The sequence below is a fragment of the Artibeus jamaicensis genome, unplaced genomic scaffold (genome assembly GCF_021234435.1).
Source record: "Artibeus jamaicensis isolate MK-2021 breed Jamaican fruit bat unplaced genomic scaffold, CSHL_Jam_final scaffold_369, whole genome shotgun sequence".
Taxonomy (NCBI): domain Eukaryota; kingdom Metazoa; phylum Chordata; class Mammalia; order Chiroptera; family Phyllostomidae; genus Artibeus; species Artibeus jamaicensis.
This window is the reverse complement of record NW_026522042.1, coordinates 13657378-13678317: the sequence shown is the minus strand read 5'-3', so window position 1 is coordinate 13678317 and position 20940 is coordinate 13657378. Positions and strand designations below refer to the sequence as shown.

Below are 20940 nucleotides of genomic sequence, written 5' to 3'. Positions count from 1 at the left end.
TCACCTTTCATGCAAAACAATCAAACCAATAACTCCTCACAAAAAGACAACAAACCGAAAAGATAAGTAAAATGCAACAAAGGTCACAGGAACAAAAATAGAAACTTTTTTTAAAAGAAACCTGTGTCACCCAAGCAAAGGGGACCCATTGCTAGAGAAGCAGAGAGACAGCTCAGTGCCCGGCTTTTCTCCCGCTGGTTTCAGGCAGAAACTGGAAGGTCTGCCTACTCACGAATCACAACCCGGAGACACTTACCTGTGCTGTTTTGTATAGCAGCTGCGTAGGAAAAGAGAAACAATCGCTTAAGCAGTTTGGGAGCCAGGGTGTGATGAATTATGCCGCTGACGATCTAGAAAAGAACCAAGCAGTAGAGAGAGTCATGTTTGGGCAGTAAGCACAGAGGCATCCAGTTTTCAGCCCCGTGAACCCGTTCCCAGGGGCAGTGGAGAAAACTCTCCTGGAGACCTGCGCCTGTGATGGCACCTCTCAGAAGAGTGACAAACGCACGAAGGCCAACCATTCTGTCGGGTTTCCCAAGAGTTTGGGATTTCTGGGAAAATGTGTGAAGCATAGTCTAGCTGCTCAAAAACTAGGTGCTAAAACCCCTCGAGTGCCACATTCAGACACCCCAAAAGTCTACCACCGGAGACACACAGCTGATACCAGATGCTAACGGAACCGTCTGATCCATTTGCGGCCTGCAGGACCTTCTTCTAGAAGATGAGAAACGAAATCAACCCTTTATGCTTTTGTCTGAGGTGCCAAACCAAAGTGTGTTTGGACAGATGACTAAGACCATTGTTCAAAATGCAGTTTCTGGGAATTTTCCACACCTACATCACTCACTCTTCTGCTCAGAACAGACAACTGAGGTCATGTTCATCACTCTACCTGACCTCCACACCACCTGAAAGGAAACCATGGACTTGCCTGTCAGTGCAGCCAAGACAACAGAGGAACTGGCCTCTCGCCTGCTTTCCCCCTGTGCTTTATCACGAGAGTGGCCTGTTTGGGACCTTCAGAACTTCAGTAAGAGAAACCTTCGAAGTCACAATGACCACTACAGCCAGTTCACCCAGCTATGCATCTTAATTTGCTGTGGCTACCGGATTAAGTTTTCTTTTTTTAAGATTTTATTTATTCATCTTTAGAGGGGAAGGGAAGGAGAGAGGTAGAGAAACATCAATGTATGGTTGTCTTTCATGCGTCCCCTGCTGGGAACCGGCCTGCAACCCAGGCATGTGCCCTGACTGGGAATCGAACCGCGATTGCCTGGTTCGTAGGCCCTCGCTCAATCCACTGAGCTACACCAGCCAGGGCTCCGGATTAAGTTTTCTAAAGTGTCCAAAAGCACAGGCTCGTCTGCTGACTCGGTTTTGCCCCTCTGACCTGTGTGCCTCCTGCTCCTTCCACACCCTCCCACTGCTCCCCAGATATAAGCCCATTCATCCAGGAGCCGGGGAGTCATTGCTGCTGGCTCTTGGCAAGGCTGCCAGGGGCAAGGCAGGAGGGCTGCTCCTGGCTGCTTCATCCTTCCCCCTCTCCGACCGCCTGCTGACCCTGCCTTTCCATCCGCCACCCTTCAGAGGCTCCAGAAATAGGAACACTAGGGACTGATGAATTAAAGGTAGCAAGCACCAAGATAATACACAGGCATGCTGTACCAAATTTCTCTCAATTCTAGTCAAAGCATATGGGATCACAACCAATTCCACCTTTTCAAAGTAAAAGGCTCCCCTCAATCTACATACAGTGTAAGCTAAAGTCAGTGGGGAAAACCCGATGGGAAATAAAACCTAAAACACATGTCACTAGTTACCCTTTTGACTTCCTCTTCCTTTGTGTACCGCAGACAGAAGTGGAAGACCCGGAGGTCTTTGCAGTGGATGATGAGTTTCTCCGGGTACTTCTTCAATTGTCCGAAGAGAGTTTTTTTTTTCTCATCAAACACTGCACATATGATAAATGATAAGGTCAGGAAGGGAAATTATGTTATAAGTCAACAAATTAACCCTCAAGAAAAAAGGTGTACTGTTAACTTCTAAGGAGACCTCTCGGAAGCGAGAGGTACGGTGCTTCCTTCTAAGTCTCTGTCCCCCAGGCCCAGTCCCAGTGCAGGGCCCCGGCTCTCGGAGGACACTCGGGCTCTGCGCTCCTCTCAGGAAGCACTGGACGGAAAAGGACTGGCCGCTGCCGGAGAACTGACTCCACTGACCTGCACAAACCGGCTCCCACAGCTGGGATGACAAAGGATGGAGCGGGGACAACTAGGGACAGTGGACTCCGAGTTTACGGCCAGGGGCCGCTCCTGCCACCTCCGTCCCTGTCCCAGAGTTGGGACCAGGCAACACCTCCTGGCATTAGAAACATCATGCATGACCACTGACTGGTTTCTGAAAAGTCCTCTTTACAAAAATAGAGGAGCAGAGCAGACAGACGCCTGACGGCAGAAGAGACACCCAACGCAGTACAACAGACCTTTATCGGATTCACCTCCAAAGTAAAACCGACGCAGCTACCACCGACAGCAAATGTGTGATCAACTCTAATCCACAGTGGCATCGTGGAGTACCAGGAAAAAAGGTTCTAAGTTCAAGTCCCCGCTCCTCCAGCTAAGTGACCACCAACAAGCCACTTCAGATATCAACTTTATCATCCATAAAATGGATGTAAACAAGATTAATATAAGGAGAAATTTTAGTAAACTATGAAAGACCATAAAAACATTATCAGTTACAAAAGCCTGCAACACCCCAGGGGAAAAGAGACACTCACCTCCGTAAATCTGATCGACACAGTGGAGCGTAATGTCATTTTCTCCTATGACCTTATTCTTAAATTGGGTTTCCTAAAAGATTCAAAAGGGAACAACTGTAACTCCTTGCTACGCACTGTTACACACTCACAGACCGAGCACACCCCCATTCTCCACGTGCACACTGGAGAGCAGGAACGCAGCCACGTGCCTGGGAGGGGGACGGGGAAGGGTGCGAGGAAGCTGTGGTCACTGGCTGGCGGAACCCAGGCAGGACACGCCATTCCCGGCTGCTCCTAGACGAACATCCCATGCCCCGCACGACCGCTTCCAGAGGTGCTGGGGAGTGGCGCGCAGCTTATGGCTTCTCCACACAAATGCAAGTAGGAGAGTGACAGCCACGGAGGAAGAAGAGCACCCGGGGACTCAAGTGGCTGTAACGCTGCCTTTTACAGGACTGGGAAGCAAGCTGCTATGGTGGCCAGCAGCCCGAAGACCACGCTCTGAGACAGCAAGGGCGCTGCTGTTTAAGAAGCAAGGGTGGGCCGGGATGGCTGCGTTTCCATTAATGTGCGGTGCCCTCCGAGTGATGTGGCCAGTTCTCCCCTCACTGCACTGCTCACTCTTCAGAAGCAAGGACAAGTCTTACAACACCACCACCACCCAGTGCAGAGTAACCCGGATTCAAGTACTGTATTCAGCATCAGTTTCATAACTGAACTTAGTTCCCAAATTTAAGGAACAGTTTAGTACACAAAAAACAGGGGAACCAGTGTATTTGGGGAGATGTCATTCCAATGAGTGGTATACGCTGCAATGAAACACAGAGGAAAATAAGAAGTGTCGCTCTATGAAGGCAAATGCAAGCCAGAGTGACAGGAGGCATGGGAGGAACGTTCTAGAATGTCCTGCACTAGAAGGGGACCCTGAAGGACGGAGAGCAGACTTGGCCTTTGTGCTTGTGTGTGTTGGGGTGCAGGACAGCGGGGCCACAGCGGCACTGCTCCCCCAGACTCAGCCAAGCCTGCTCAGACGTACATCGTTCTCCAGTGCAGACTCGTCACTGCCCAAGAACGCGATCTTGAAGTCTGTACAGACGAGTCTCCCACAGATCCCACGCTGACAGGAATCTTCCTGGACATACTTCAGGACGGTGCTGGCTTCGCAAAGCAGCTGCTCACCTGGGCGAAACCAAAACAAACCCGCTTTAGAGCCTCAGGGAGCCCACAGCATGCGAACAGCGAGAGCCTCCGGGCGGCACTCCCATGAGGACCAACACACAACACAATGCAGCACTCAGCTCACACTTTCCAACAGGGCGACGCTGCCAGACTTGAAGTCGGAGATGAGGTAGAGTGGGGACCGCTGGCAAATGAGATAAATGACTCAGATACACCTTCCCACGGAGCACCCTCCATCTTCTCGCTGAGTAACAGAAGTTTCCAAAGAGGGGGAAATGATCTCAGCTACAAGTGTTTTTATTACTTGGACCCCAGGGATGCCCCATAGAAGCAATACCCTAAATAGGCGAAGGCAGAAAGGCTCGCCGGCCCGCTCTGCAATGCAGGTCTCAGGCCCGCCTCCGGTGGGAGTGGGCCACTTCTCATCTGGAACTGCTCAGGGGCGAGGGGTGTCTCCCTGGCCACCTCCTCAGATGCTGAGGCTGCAACGTGACCACACTGACACTGGCTCTGCAGACAAGGGCGGGAGGAAAAGGGAGGCCAGAGGTCTGCGTGGGGGAAAAGACTGTTTCCTCTCGGCGGGTCGCCTTTCCTGCCCCATCTGCAGGCACCCAGCCCTCGGGCGAAGCCGCGCTTCCTGGAGACGGAGTAACCTCTCCACAGTCAGAAGACCAGGTGGTGGGGACAGACGAGCCCTCTCTGCTCCCTCCCACAGAGCAGCGCCTCGGGCCTGGCCGTCTGGGTCAGGGCAGGAGCAGAGAAGGTTACGGGGAAACGAAACATTAAGTGTAAATACTTTGCAACAAAAAAGAAAAGTAACTTCTTCTCCTCCAACAAACAGCCACTGTTCCCTCAGAATCTCCCTCTGGGTATTTCCTTTGATGTCTTCAAATTTACTGTTTGGCTTGAAATTCATTTAGTCTAACCTTCAATATGTGAAAAGTCACAGATACTAAGACTACCAAGGGACACACAGTATGTGCAGCTGTCATCTTCCAAGGGGTTAATTACTACGGAAATACTGAAAGGTGGCTCAGTCACTAGGTCATCCTCTAGAGAGACCACAGGACTTGAAGAAAACAATGGACTCAGGGCCTCATTAAGGTTTAAAACAGTCCCAGAAAAAGTGCCTCAGCTGAGTCCAAGGTGGAAGACATGTGAACAAGGCTTCCTGTGCTTTCAACTCCCGTGAACAGCTTTTAACAGCAAGTCCTCTCCCCACCACCCGGCAAGCCATGCCCGGCAAGCCATGCCCGGCCTGCGCCACGCACTGGAGACGGGACAGGGGCATGCGGCGGCTGCTGCAGTGCCACGGTCTTCGCCCTGCGTGTGCAGAGTCTCGACTCACGGGAGCTGGAGAAGGTCTTGCTCTAGTCTCGGAAACTGGGGCTCAGAGAAGTCAGCTGTGAGCTCACAGCCACACACCCAGGCGAGACCATCAAGTAACCCAGAAGGCGAGGAAATGTATACAACACTGAGCTAAAAATAGTTATTCCCAGAACCTATAACCCAGGAAAAGGAAAGACAATAGGACTAAGGTTTAGGTCTTTACTATAGGAAAAAGCCTTTCAAACTTAAAAATCTCTTTAAAAAGAAAAAAACCTCACAGGCCTGGCTTGTGTGACTCAGTTGGTTGAAGCGTCATCACATGGACTGAAGGGTCACGGGTTCAATTCCCAGTCAGGGCTCATGCCTAGGCTGCGGTTTGTTGTGCGAGGGACAACTGATGGGTGTCTCTCTCTCACATTGATGTTTCTCTCCCTCTCTCTCTCCCTCCCTTCCTCCCTTGCCCTCCCTCTAAGATCAATGAGCATGTCCTCAGGTGAGGATAAATAAATACTTAAGGATTCCAACATATTTACCAAATAAGGTGGATCAGCCAGAAATCTGTGCTTACACGTATCCTCCCAATAAAGTGAAATAAAATAATAAGTACCAGAACAAGCCCTTATTGTTTGGGGAAAATGTGCCTTTAAAAACTTATTTTAAAAAGCTATTTGGGATTAGAAAAAAATGCAAGAACGGAGTGCGCAGCTCCCAGCCCCACAGATGAGGAGGACACGCGTGGCCAGTTTCTATTCTGAATTCAGACATGACTAAGGCTGGACTCGAGCTACAGCGTCACTCTTCCCTGTCCGAAAAACACCCGAGCCACCCGGCTCCTTGGTGATGACCACAGGGCAAGGCCCAGGCGGCCCTGGGACGGGGCTGGGGGCCGCAGCCCACCTGGCACTGGCGCTCAGATGCACAGGCACAGACAACAGGTGGGAAGCCTGGGAAGCAGCGCTCGTCACCGGCAGCTGCACCTGGGCAGCAGGAAGAGAGTGTGGGGTGTGGGGCTTTGTGGGGACCAGGATTTTCCTGACTGAGGACCAGAATACTGGACGGGGCCAAGGGAGGTAACCCGAAAAAGGTTCCGTTTGCTTGTGAAAGCGGTGACAATTTCCCAGGTTTATTTTCAACTGCCTGGGGAGAGGAAAAGAAGAAAAATTCTTTGCAGGTGTTGTAATACTCAGACCCAGGTGTGTAATTACTGAACTAAAGACCTTGATACTTTGTCCCGTTCATTACTGTTACATATTGTCTGGATGAAAACAAAGGCTATACAGCCACAGCAGGAATGACGTAATTAACACTGGCTTTGAGCTGCACATGATGCTAGCATGATGACTGTTACCTGGCAACAAGTGAAGAGTTACTTCCTTCTCTGTTACTTCCTTTTCGTTTGTGTGAATTTCCTAAAAGAGAAAAACAAAGGGTAACATTTTTCTTTGTTTAAGGGCTCGAAATGAGTAACTTTAAGCCATGCTTCCAGAATACACACAAAAACAGAAACCCTCAAGGGTCTTTTCTTTGACAAGCTAGTTACAATTTGTTTTAAAAAGTATTTAACTAAAGGGAGACAGAAAATTCCAACAAATTAGTTCAATATTAAACTAATTATTCAGGACCAACAACTATTCATTATCCCAAGCATGGAGAAAGGGGTTGGCACTATCTCAAAGGTCAAATGTCACACAGCAAAGCGAGGCAGCTGGAAGTGAGGAAGCCAAGGGAAGACACCCCACAGAACGACTCCCCACTCCCTCCAGTGAGGGGTGAGGGTTAAAGGCGAAGGCCATGGGTTATAGGGAGAAAAGGGACTCATGCAAAGGACTTAAAGGTAAGAACAGGAAAATGTGAATGGATCAAGTCAATACCCTATTTAAAAAATTAAGTAATAAAAATAATAAAAAATATTAAAAAGTCAGGATTGATCCATCTACCCTGTAGTATACTAGGACCCGATAAAGACAGCTCAGACCGTCCTTGGCCCCTTCTGAGACACCTAAGATCCCAAGACAGTGCCATGGGACACAGTCGTTTCTAAGGAGGAATTAAGGCCAGGTTCTGTGTCACTGTTTCCCAATGAAAACATCTTCGCATGCCTCCCTGACAGGTTTGGTGTTTATTGAGTATTGAAGATGATCAGCAGTGCTCACCGAACAGTCGTAAGTGGCTGTTAACCAAACAAGAAGAGGGCACAGAGGGCCGCTAATGCAACCTACCACCCATGAAGTATTCCTGCCAGACTAGCTAAGCTCAGTCTGCTGGGGTGTCTGCGTCACTCTACCAATATAAGAAACACTGGGACAGAGAAACATGTTAAATGACACCCTGGGGACACAAGCAGGCAAAGCCTGACTCTGGAAAATTGTACAAGACGCAACCAGTTTTGTCAACAAATAAGATTGGATTTTATTTATTTGTATTTGGGGGGCAGAAGGCCCCAAGTGGTAGGAATTTTCTGAAGTTGTTGACTCCACCTGAAATACGGCATTGGAAGCAACGTGGGCACAGCTGAGGCGGGAAGAGGTCAGACAGCCCATCCTGAGGCCAAAGAACAAAGTCATGGCTGTTTCAGGAACCGTTTGAGCAAGGTCTGGTTCAGAGACAGCACGACTCCATTCCAGGATGGAATCAAGTCCGTCCGAGGCAGTGCTTCGCAGCCAGGAGGGCGCCAGGCTACCTGGGGATGGACTCTCAGGCCTTAACAAACTTAAGGAACCAGTGTTTTCACACCGGACTTGGCCGGGTGTGGTGCACACCCACGTTTCTGTGTGCGCTATACACAGGATTTGGGCAAAAAGTGTGCATTGTACTCAGCAAAATATGGTAATTTAGAAATTCTCATGGAGAGTTTTCATCTGTCTTCAGCAACACACTACATTAAAGCACAATTATTTTTGACAGGTCTATCGTCTTTCTCTGAGGAGAGAGCAAAGCTGTTCATTAAATTCAATCAGCTGTTAGAAAACTCTGGCAATCATCTTGACTAGTGCGTGGAATTCAGCCCTGACGCCCACGCCGGCGTGGAGAGGGCCAGCCTGCTGTTATGTCCCCAGGAGCGCCCACCATCTTCCGATGATAAAGCATCTACACTACCCAAAACCATCTATAGCGATTCTTGAACTGGTTAGTGGAATTCCTCTTTAGCCATCAGGAGACACCTTTTAGGATTCCGTCCTACCCAGTCAGGGGGATAAACTTTTCTTGAGCCCTCTGTGCCAGGCACCGTTTAGAGGGCTTTACACTCACTCACTCGCCAAACCCTGACGGTGAGCCTTCGGAGCAGGGCTGCCGTGCCCACTGTGGTCTCCATTTTGCAGACGATGGTGCCCAGGCAGCGCGTGGTGGGGGTGGAAGCCGAACCCGGCAGTTGGTTCAGTCTATGTTCTTACATGACACCATACTACCTCTTATACGAACAAGCATCCTGTCTCTTATTACCATGAAATGGTAATGGAGGAAAAAAGGAACACCAGGACAGAAAGATGGGTGAATATACCAGCTAGACCCACCAGAACCAGGCCAAAGCAGACATCACCGAGAGTGCCCAGAGAAAGTGCCCCGAGAGGCAAAAGGAGGCTGAAGGGAAAACACCAAGAAACGAAAACCACCTGGCGCCCGGAGTAACAGCTGGCTGCGTGGGGAAACTCTGGGGCTTCTTCGACCCCCTCGGCGAGAGTCGCCTCTGAAGACTTCCTCCCCTGGGTCCTCCAAGACAGACACCTGGCTGACACCCCAACTGATGCTCCAGAGTCCAAGGGGAACTTCTGACCCCCCACCCCCCAGGAAAGGCGCTAGCCAGGGCTGCTCTGTGCAGGCAGTCCAGAGGGGACGCCGCTGCTCCCCTCTCACACCTCCTCCTTCACCCTCGGCACCCGATCTGTCTCCAGATCCTATCAATATCGCCTAGTAAAGAGATCTAGTCTCCACGTTGCTCTCTTCTCTTCCCCCGCAGCACCCTGGACCAAGCGACCATCACCTCCCACCTGGAGCACCACGGCAGCTTTCCGGCCTGCCTACCTGTGGCTGTTCTCCCTCTGCTCCTGCAGCAGCCGTGGACTTCTCAGAGCACGCTGTGCTTTGCCGTGCTTGGCGTTACTGGCAGGGGAAAGACGAGGCCTTGGCCCAGCCCCGCCCACGTCCACCTGCCCGCTGCCGCCCTCCCACACCTGCCCTGCTCCTTCCCGTCCTGAGAGGTTCCCCCAGGAAGCTCCTTCTGCTCCGAATGCTTCCCCTTCCCCTTCCCCTCTCCGCCCTGTGAACGTGGGGTTTCTGTCCAACCTCAGGACAAGGGAAGTGTCTCTGTTACGAGGCTCTCACGGCCCCTTGGACCTCTTCCTCCTAGCCTGGTCACAAATGCAATTTTGCATCTGTTTATGTAATTATTTAAGTCTATCTCACCACCAACCTATAAAGTCTTTGAGGACTGGCATTCTGTCTGTTTTTGTTTTTGTGGTTCGTTTTTGTTTTTGTTTTTTTTTAATCACCAAATAGCCAGAGAACCTAATAAAGCCCTTGCACACAATCAAGGCTCAAAAGATTTTGTTGAATAATTTAATTAATAATGACTTTAAATGGTGAGAGTTTTTTAAAACACCCCAGCAGGGCCCAGAGAAACACATGGAGGCTTGGGTCCACTACCAGGGCTTGGCCATCAGTGCGCCGGCATGACCACACGCTCGACCTGGGGGAAGGCTGCATTCCACCAGCCGGCGCCCCATACACAGTGTCCATCCAGAAAGACTAGCGGCGTGAAGCCCGTCCAGTAAAAACTGCAGAGGCGCAACAGCCGTGAATGGATCTGGCCTCATTCCAGGATCTTGCAACCAACTCAACCAATGTCCAGTGACAGCTGCTTCTGTCCTATCCCTGGGGCGCTGGGAACTTCCCAAACTGCCACCCGGTTTCAGTGAAGGGTCCAGAGTCCCCCTTAACCTTCTCCTCCTTCTATCCCACTAACCTTCAACTCTGACACTCCTGACCACGCTGCCTAACCAGCAAATGATGACAATCTTATTTCTAGAAACTGTGGAATGTGATCTGAGTACCTTACCCAGTTAACTATCATGTTCAATGTGCGGGGAAGAGAAGCGGAAAGGCAGGGATCCTTAATAATCAAGCAGAACTCATCATACTAGTTACACAGACTTCTTTATTGAGATGCCTGAAAATTAACTCATTTGAAAGTAATGCCAATTTTCAACAAATGTGTCCATGAAACACGGCCCATGTGCTTTGTGCAGGGCATTTCTTGCCATTTCATCAGAGTTTGGACAAAGCTCACTACTATGGCACAAAAGAACAGCAAAGTCTACTGGCGCTGGTCAGAGAATGCCCACGTTTTCAAAACCAGGATGTCCCAGTGGCCTGGATTCAGCTACAACAGCAGCATAAACATAAGTGGAAAGTTCTGCCAGAGTGGTAGGATTGGGGTTGGCGGTTTTACTTAATTTCCACATTTACCTGAAATGTTATGGATGCCCCTTTTGTTTGTTTTAATTAAAAAAGAGACTAAGGCCATGAATAACAAGTCTTCCGGTTTCTGCACACCTTGCCCCACAGATCCAAAGGCCCTATGTCTGTTCGTGCTCCCACTCGGAACATCAAAAACTCCCGGGGCCCCATAGCCACCGCTGCCCCCAGGTTCCCCGAGAGCCTGCCGGGTGCTGAGCCAGAGCCCGTGTGCGCCCAAACAAGAGGTGACAGCCCCACCCGCCCTTAGCAAGGGTGTGGCCGAAGGACCGCGCCTACTGGAACCCACTGCATACAGCTGGCCCAGCATCAAAGAATCGTGTTTCCAGAAGCACTGGCCCAAAGCACAGGCTCCAGTGAGCTGGGGAGCTAAACCAGTGAGCCAGCACTCACAATGTACGTCTGGTCACACTCAAAGCTGCAAGATGACCAATCTCTAATACAGACCCGTTCATTTCAACAAACAGCTCCCAAATATCCTAAATATCAAATGCTGAGGATAAAAAGACGAATAAGAATTGACTTCTGCCATCAAGAAGCTCAGACAGACAAATAAAAAACAATAACTAGAACACTGGGTAATCAGGGCAGTAACTACTAGAGCCTGCAAAGGATTATACCTCTATTCACAGTCCCATCTAATCCTCAAAATGTTGTTAACTGCCCTCATTGTCCTCATTTTAGAGACGAGGAAAAGGAAGCTGACCAAGGTTAGGTGAAGTGGGACTGGAGCCTCGGTTTACCTGACCAGTCACGCTCTTCCTACAATACAACCTGCCGCCCCTGCAGGCCCCATCCTTCCCCAGGGCGCTGTCTCCTCCCCCTTGCCTTGCTCGCACATTCACGGACTGAACTGTTATTTCTCATGCGCCTGCTCTGATCCAGCCCTGCAAACGCAGGAGTGAACACGACACAGAGCCCCACCTGCCCAGAGTGCATGGGAGCAGCCACGGCAAAGCAAGAACCCAGACGTGTGCGAGGTGCCGCGCTCGGGAAAGGGCAGGCTATGATGGAACCGCAGAAACCCCTCACCGCGTTCAAAGAAGGACCGAGAAGACTGCTACCCCGGGGACGTGTCATTTACACTGAGACCTGAAAATCAGCAGGAATGAGTCCCAAACACCCAACGCTCTCTCCAGCTGCCCTTCCTCATGCCACCAGGGTCCTCTTCCCTCCTCACAAGGCCTGTGCTCCCAGGATGAGCCCCCCTCTTACATCAGTGCCAACCATATATGCTGATGACCCCCAAATGGCTCTTCCCTACAGATCTGAGCTCTAGACCTGGACACCCAAACAGCTTCCAGGTCACCTGCACTAGAATGTCTCTCAGACCCTAAAAATTCACATTTCAAAATCAACTCATCACTTCCCCCTTGCACCTCACCAAACCAGCTCGTCCTCCTCCGGACTCTGGCTCAGATGGCCCCACCCTCCGCCCACTGACCAGGCCATTCAGGAGTCATCCTCACTACCCCCTGCCTTTCACATGGTCCGCTCTGCTTCCTTAACGGCTCCAGAACCTGTCCAGTCTGCCCATCCCTGCTGCTGCTCCCTCACCTGAGGCCACCGTCCTCTCTCAGCTTGCATGCTCTACGATGACAGCTGCACGGCATATGTCCAGACCCCAGTGCACCCACCAGGCCCACCTGACTCAAGGTCCCCCACCCAATCCTCTGTCCCCCACCCAATTCACCATCCAATCCATAGCCCACACAGTTCAAATCCTCTGCAAAGCTTTCTCCACAAAGGCCAACCACCCTCCTGTATTACAGTAATACCTTTCCTCATCTCCCCAACCCACGATGCCAACTGAGGGCTGGAGCTGTACCTTTGTGTATTTTTAGCCTCAACTTAGTATATAATCCTTGACAGACAGTAAATTGTGATTAATAGTCTACTGAAAGAATGTTTAAATTGAAACATACAAGGAGACAAATAACTTTTGAACCTGGTAATGGTCTTTAATCCTTAACAGGTCTTGAGAGATAAAGAAAGAACTCTACTAAGAATTACTACCCGAGTCCATGATGAGCTGGCTTCCTGAAACGCACTCCAGTCTCCCCGACAGGGCAGGGGCACCCTCACAACCGGACTCTAAACCACCGAGGGCGCAGACCAGAGACTCAATGATTCTGCCACTGTCCAGTTCTAGGAGGCTAGACCTCACAACAGGACTTGCTTTCTGGAGCTGAATGCAGGGCTGCCGGTTCCCTGCTCCTAGCCAGAGGGCTTCGCTCCCTTCCCACCCAGCCTGGGCAGCAGGCTCACCCCCCTCAGAGAGCATGACCAGCTCCACTCCACTAACTCCACACAGTTCCTGGTGATTACAAGCAAAAATTACTCTGACGATAAACTGAGAAAACAGGATCTGAAGGCAGGGAAGCAGACATGCAGTAAGAGGCAAACGGACAACCTCCGTCTGCACTCCAGGTACCAGACCACAGACAGAGCTGTGTGGGTACCTGGTCTTTAAGGCTCTGCTATTTACTCAGCATGCAAATCAGCTCTCAGCCTCCATAAGTGTTCATTTCACAGGGTTAGCTGGGACCTCTCCAGAGCAGTTCAGACTAAGCATTTATTATCCACAACAATATATGTCTAACTTAAACACAGAAAGATGTCATTTGTTGGAGGTTTCACTACGTCTACTGTCACATGTCCTCTGCCATTTATCTTCACAACAATCCTGGGAGGTATCTCCTTCCCCACTTCAGGGGTAAGGCCGATGATGCTCCAGGAGACTGAATGACGTGCCTGGGCTGACGTCGCCAACTAGCTGGTGACCAGAACCCATTCTCAGGAGTTGTGACACCAAGTTTGGTACTTTTGATTCTAATTCTGTTTTTGTACAAGCTTTATTAAGAGGTAATTCACCTATTTAAAGTGTACGATTCAATGGTATTTAGTATATTCCCAGAGTTGTACAACCATTACCACAGTGGGTTTTAGAACACTTCATCATGTGTAAAAGGAACCCTGTACCATCCCTGGCTGGTGTGGCTCAGTGGATTGAACACCAGCCTGCAAACCAAAGGGTCACTGGTTCAATTCCCAGTCAGGGTACATGGCTGGTTTGCAGGCCAGTTACAGGCCAGGTCCCCAGTATGGGGTGCACAAGACACAACCACACATTGATGTTTCTCTCCCTTTCTTTTCCCTCCCTAACCTTCTCTAAAAAATAAATAAAATTTTTTTTTAAAAGAAAGAAAGAAACCCTGTAGCCGTTAGCACTCATCCCCTCATTCTTCCTATCCGCCCCCATCCCAGCCCCCAGCCCTGGGCAACTACCAATCTTAACCCTTTTCCTACTACAAAACAATACCGTCGAACAGTCCTGCAGACTGTACTAAGTCTGCAGGACAGAGAAATAGGCAACACCTTTTGACGGTGCGCTACCCCAACAGCTGAGAGATACTTCTTCCCCATGTGTCCGCTCTAAATCCTTTCTTTCACATTTGGACTGCGTTTCTCCCCTTATCTCAGATGATTTTTTTTAAAAGGAAGTAACCGCTAAGGCCCAAACTAAAGCCTTCACTCTGTTTTGACAGCTCAGTATTTTTTTAATGATTTAAATGCTTTGTGTTTTGTTCTTTTTTTATTTTATTAATTTATTTTTAGAGAGAAGGGAAGGGAGGGAGAAAGAGAGGAAGAAAAACATCGATTCGAGAAACACTGCCGGTTGCTTCTCGAACACATCCTAACCGAGGACCGAACCTGCAACCCAGACACGCGCCCTGACCGGTAATGGAACTGGCGACCTTTGACTTTGCAGGATGACGCCCAACCAACTGAGCCACAGTGGCCAGGGCTAGCAGCTCAGCAATTTCTGAAGAGCAGTGAAAGTATCACTCATTCAAAGCTTCTTAGCAAGGATCACTCTTACCGGGCATTCCCCAGGCCTCTAAACAATTCAAACGCCTTATCAAACTCTCCCTAGGAAGACACACAAGCTAAGAAATAAATGTTAAGACCCAAATTCCAATGTAAGCCCCTGAACCCACAGATCTGACCTCACCAAATAGTTAGCTGGCTCAATTCCAACAAAGAGGGTTGCCCACTTAATGGAATATGAAGCTGCTGAGGAAGCAAAGGAACCCCAGAGACGAGGCCTTACGCACCCATGCCAAGTCACTGGTTTAACAAACTATGAGCCAATGGTGACAGCTAGAAGGAATAATGCAGGGAAAAGCACCTCATGCCAAAGCTGAGTCTTGGGCATAAAGATGGAGAGTAGACTCAGCAATCACACTGCGGGCCTCAGGCAGTTCTGCACCTCAGCTACCCACATCACTCTGCAGTGGTCGGCTGGGCATCGTCCCACAAAGCGCAGCGTCGCCAGTCTGATTCCTGGTCAGGGCACGTGCCTGGGATGCAGCCTGGTCCCCAGTCGGGGTGCGTGCAAGAAGCAAGCAATAGATGTTTCTGTCTCACATCAATGTTTCTGTCCCTGTTTCTCCCTCCCTTCCCTTCTCTCTAAAAATAAATTTTTTAACCTTTTTTTTTTAAAGTTCCCTGCACAAAAGAATTTTACAAACACTCCCCTAATCCAACTCTATAAATCAGGAAATGAAAGCCATGCAGAAAAGAAATGGCCACAGCCCAGGCCTGCTCAAGTCAAAAGAACACTCTTTTAACAAAACAGGCAGGATCTGCAGTGAGCCTGGGCACCAGTCAAGATTTAGACCAGCGGAAGGGGCGCAAGGAGTGGAGAACACAGAACAGGAAAGTGAGCCATGAAGGCTGCAGTCCGGGGGCCTGGCCGTGGTGTACAGGTGACTCGGGGTGCTGCCGGAGGGAGCAGTGGTCAGTGGGGACACCGGCTCAGCAGTTGTGGTCCGTAGTCCCAGGCACGGGATGCCAGCTGAGGGGCTGGCAATGGAAATGAAGACAGACCACCCCAGAGACCCTCCCAAAGGGCACCCTGGGAGCCACGCCCGGTTTGGAGTACAGTGACCGGAGAAAGAAGGGGCCACTCACAGGTCCTCTTGGAAGCCCTTGAGACGAGGGAAAACACTGTTCCAGGGGGACAGAGAAGGAATCCGTGAAAGAGCTCACTGCAAAAGGAACCTGGGCGGGCAGGAGGCCCTCCAGGTCGATGGGGAGGGTGCCCACTGTGAGTGTGGCAGTCTCACCAGATGATGGCACCGGCTCTAGACATGAGCTCCGTGAGTGCAAGGAAGGAGCAACGCTGGAAGCGGATGTAGGTCAAGTCTTGCCACTCTCGGAACCTGCGATGGTGGCCCACAGAGCACATGGAAACACACAGACATGCGGACACACACAGAGCCACAGCTTTTGGGGAGGAGAGCAGTAACCACCACGATGAACATTTAATTAGTGTTTGCTGTATGCCAGGTACTACGTCAGTGACTTTCTATGGATTGCCTCACTGAAGACTAACAACAACCTTACGGGCTACCTATTATTATTATCTTAATTTCCATTCCACAGGTCAGGAAACTGAGGCTCAGAGAGTTAAATACCCAGCCCGAACCCACACAGCTAGCAAGCTGCAGAGCTCTAATTCCAAAGCCACATTCTCAGCCACCACGTTACATTTACAGAGGCAGCACTGGGATGTGTTCAAACGCCGGGTGGCATTTATGGGGCTGTCAGTCTTAGAATCTAAGCGAACTGATGTGACTGACAGCAGCTGCAGAAACACATGGCGGTGCCTCTGTGCCTCCCCCGCTCCTCCCACTCCGGGACTGCTATATAAATAATAGGTCAGCTGAGGAGCTGAAAGCCTTGAAGTGGAAGCTTCTCCAAGGCCTTGGCGCAGGAGGAATCAGGGGTCAATGAGAAGGTGCCTGCAGGCTCAGAGGCCCACACCAACCTAATGGGGAGCCAGCATCCGAAGAGGGGAAGAAACAAGCCGGCCCACCCTACCGGCGCCCAGGGGGCTGCCACTCTTCAGCACTTCTCTCACTTGCACCCTCACACACGTGTCTTATATAAGGGAAGAGGACAGACGCTTCAGCCACCTGGCCCCATCGTGCCTATCAGTCTTCCCAGTCGTCCCTCTGGCCTGCCAGCTAAAGAGCCCCGCCCCCAATACCGGAGACCACTGTAACCCTGCCCTTTCCAAGTCCCGCACAGCCTCCCTCCGAGGCTGGTGTGGCAGCAGGCTCTGCAGCGGGCCCTCCTCCTGTTCCCAGAGCCTTCTGTGCCCTCCTCCCCCAGGCAGGCAGCGCCCACCCCCGTGTGTCTGAGCCATCTGCTGGCTTGCCATCTCGTCATCAGAATATGAACAACCTGAGTGCACAGGCTGGTTTTTTTGCATTCCTAATTCTGACACAGTGCTTAGCAAATGGTAGGTGTGCAATGAGTAACTCCTCCAATTCAAGTTACTGTTAATAACAGCATCTAGCATTTGTTGAGTATCTGCCCTGTGTCAGGTCCTGAGCTGGGTAAATGGGGTGTTTCTTCTCACACTCAAACTCTGCCTGCAGGGCAGATGGTCACCCACTGTTACAGGTGAGGTCAGGAAGTCAAAGACAGCTGAAGTCACAATAGGAAATGGATCTCAAGGGATTAAAACAAAACAGGAACTTGATTTTCTGTCTGGAGAAAAGGTAGGAACAATGAGACTTTTCATCCAAAAAACTGGGCTCATTCCGTTGTGTTTTCTCAGGAACTTTAAAACCCCCCCTAGCAAAGACAAAAGCCAAAGCCCAGCAGCTCAGGACCACCGTCTGCAACAGGGGCCAGCAACAGGGGCCAGCAATCTGTCCCCAGGAAAGGCAGGCTCCTAGCCTTTCACCACTGCCGCCCAGATTTTCTCGTGGCTGAAGCCTCTCCCTCCCCTATGAGCAACAACTGAGGACCTAGCCACCACCTCGGAAAGGCGGCCCACCAGCCAGGTCTAGAAGGAACAAGAAAGCACAGGGGCAGAGAGGGGGAAAGCAACTGTCATTTCAGGGAAAGCATTTACATGTGAAATCAGAGCAGTATGGCCTCACAACCACACTGTTGTCGTATGGTCTTAAGATCCTCAGATCTTAAGTGAGCCACTGAACAGATGGAATAAATGGACAAATTCGCCCCATGACACAGACTTGTTAGAAATGAGGGAAGAGAGAGAAAAACAGGTGCACAGAATGAAGCCAGCAAAGTGTCAAAGGCCATGAAAAGTTAACAGTGAAAAGTCAACTACTAAGTGTTTGCATTAGTTGGAATTTTAAATATAACCAAATCATTCTCAAATGTATAAAGGAACAAAGAAAAGAGGAAAAGAAACTTTTAGAGATAGTAAAACATATTCTAAGGAAAAGTTACCACCCAGCGACCTTTCCTGACATGCATGGCAACAACTAGAACTCCACTTTTGTTAACTCTGTACCCTAAGGTTTCTGTATTCTAAGATTATAATGGTCACGCACTTCCTGGAACCGTCTGAGTGGCCCTGACCAACTGCTTCTGAAGAGCAATGACCACGGCCCACATCTACTGGAGGCTAACGGAGAGCCAAGAACTCTGCTCAGGGTTTTGCCTGCATAATCACATTTAACGTTCCTAAATACTCATATGTACCTCTCCGATAAGAGAGGTATTATTTACTCCCATTTTTCACTGAGAAGCAGAACGGAGGCTCACTCACAGCTGGCAAGGGAGGGCCGCTGACGAGCATTTGCTTCCCCCAGAGCTCGGGCACTGCGGGTGCACAGAGGGGCTCCAGGAAGGGGGGCCGCTTCCTTCACACGGCCTCGTGCCCTCCTGGGGTGCCACCCACTTTCACCTCCCCTCTTCTTCCTCCCAGAGCAACAGAAGATCAGCGGTAATAAGAATTATTCCAGTTCAGTCCTACTTCTCAACCTGTCTTAAGGAGTGTATTTTAAGTGATTTGCTCAACTGCAAACCCACTGTTCTCATGGTCTTAAAAAAGAGCATGTCAGAAGTCACAAGCACAGCATGATGAGAAACTAAGGGTGTTTCCTTGCTCAAACTCAAAGTATAAGCTCTACGGACACAGGTGAGCGGTACCTTTGTCTAACCTGACAAGCACACGCAGGTCGCAGACTTTTACTCATGTTATGTTGCAGCCAGGTAAGACACACACATGAACAAAGCCTGGACATCCTAAAAACAGAAATGACTGCTCTGGTTAGGGCAGCAAAACAAAGGGTGACTTCATTTTTCTAACTTCCAAAGTCTGCAACTTCATTACGTTGTTTTTATCATAAAAATAGGGTATACATCTTTTACAGTGGTAAAAAAAAGTGTGGCTCCTAAAAATCGAGTTTTCCCTGAAGTATGTTATTATATAGGATGGCTTAACACGGAAGTACTCCAGGAACATCAAATATCCCGTTGAGGTTATTCAGAGAAAAATCCAGAACTTTCAATTTCTAAGTATGGGTTCCCCACAGCCCAGGAGACAGAAGCAGGGCACCAAAAGAGCGCCCAGCCCCGCGCGGCAGCTACCTGCGAGGCAGCTGTTCCATCAGGAAGTGCTGCTGGACAGAGGGTCCCGGCATCTTCTGACGCTCCATCTGCAGAAGCTCCATCTGCAGAAGTTGCGTGGTGCTGGCTCTGACCCAGGGAGATGCCGCAGGAAGCACAAGCAGGAAAGGAAAAGCGGAAGCTTTGGACAGATCATCAGGCTAAAGCCACAGCTAAGAAAGTGATCATTTTAGGAAGAACTTTTAATGTCCTTTAATGGCCTGGTAAATCGTTATCAATGACCCCAATAAACTTAAGGAAATAATTCTGCCATTAAAAAATTAGTCTGAAATAGTCTTAAACAAAAAAGGTAATGGATCTAGATCTTGTTTTTAAAGTTAATTTTTATTGCTAGGAGTGGGGAAGTAGGGCCATTTTAGGGTAAGCCAATCTCTTCTTGTCACTAATCCATCAAAGTCATCAGAATTAGTGGTCCAATACAGCGGTATTCCACCACAAAATAATCTCAACCTGCTTGTATCCCCAACATCCAGAACAGTGCCTGGTACTAGAAGGTGCTGAGTAAATATCTGTTTAATGAATGAACTGTATCTCCATGGGGCCCATATCCACTCAGTTACCTGCTGGACAACCTAACAAAAGCCAGGAAAGAAACCGCTACTGGAGAACACAGACGCGGAAGTGCTCTGCGGTGCAAACACCGACCAGGGCTGTAAGCACATTTCACCACTCACATGCCCTGCGTTCATAAACTTCAGGCATAAGAGAACAGCCCTGGAGTCAGACTGCCCTGGCTTACATCCTGGCACCGCCCTCTGCCAGCCGGGACCCCGAATACTTCACTTCTTTGGGTCTCACTTCCCACATCTAAACACAAAAAAGAGAGGTAACAGTAGTTCTTGTTCACTGCATAAGACAGTTGAAAGGATGAAATGGGCTAAGTGCAGTTCTAAGACACAGAAGTACCTAGTAAATATTAGTAATTATTTGGGGTTTTTATTTTGACATATACCCACAGCCATATCCCTGGGAAGAATACGTTTGCCTCTCCCCAACAAAAGAAATAGCATTAAACGAGGACTAGGCAATCAAATGGATTCTCTTCCTTGAGGGATAAATGGAAAAGAAAAATCAGCAATTAAGTCTGAATTCCTTTTTTTTTTTTTGGCCCTTCTCAATCGTCATCTCTCTTCTGGCCTTTCCTCCCCACGCCTTCATTAAACCTTTCCTGAGCACCTGTGAACCCGGCTCTGGCCGTGCGGCTCTGCCGGCTCTCGGGAGACAGTCCTTAACTGTTCTGCCGCACTGCTGTGGCCCAGGGAGGGCGTTTAACCCCGCAGGGCCCCATCATCTAGATTATCGCTGAAGATTTCATTTGTTTATCTTTTTAGAGGGGGGGGCAGGGGGAGAAAGAGAGGGAGAGAAACATTGGTGTACAAGAGAAATATCGATAGGCTGCCTCTCGCCACACATCCCAACAGGGGACCGAACCCGCAACCCACACATGTGCCCTGACCCAGAACCAAATCAGCAACCCTCCACTCTGGGGCAAGACGCCCAACCGAGTCCAACCCGTCAGGACACATCTAGATTACCTTCAAATTCTCTTCCAAATCTCAAACTCCACAAGTAAGAAACCGATAACTTATTAGTACATTCAAGTCAAACACTGGCCTACTTAAAAAATACATCTTAACTGTATTTGGAATACTGCACAAATATGGGCACAGGTACAGTGGACTCTAAAAGCTGAATTTCTCCCGGTCTTGGTTTCAGGGACCAACACACGAGTACCCTGG

The 20940-nt window shown here is 49.7% G+C and overlaps 1 protein-coding gene across 2 annotated transcripts in view; it reads right to left on the bottom strand.

Annotated features, from left to right (window-relative positions):
• The window catches only part of MTMR12 (myotubularin related protein 12), a 55800-nt gene that overhangs the window by 30984 nt on the left and 3876 nt on the right, over positions 1–20940 (bottom strand). For both annotated transcript variants that reach the window (XM_053657317.1, XM_053657318.1), the window contains exons 2-6: positions 6615–6675; positions 3795–3937; positions 2777–2849; positions 1821–1951; positions 257–350 (exon numbers count right to left, since the gene is read on the bottom strand). In XM_053657317.1, coding sequence (XP_053513292.1) covers positions 257–350; positions 1821–1951; positions 2777–2849; positions 3795–3937; positions 6615–6675 — 502 coding nt within the window. The remainder of the gene's footprint in view (positions 1–256; positions 351–1820; positions 1952–2776; positions 2850–3794; positions 3938–6614; positions 6676–20940) is intronic.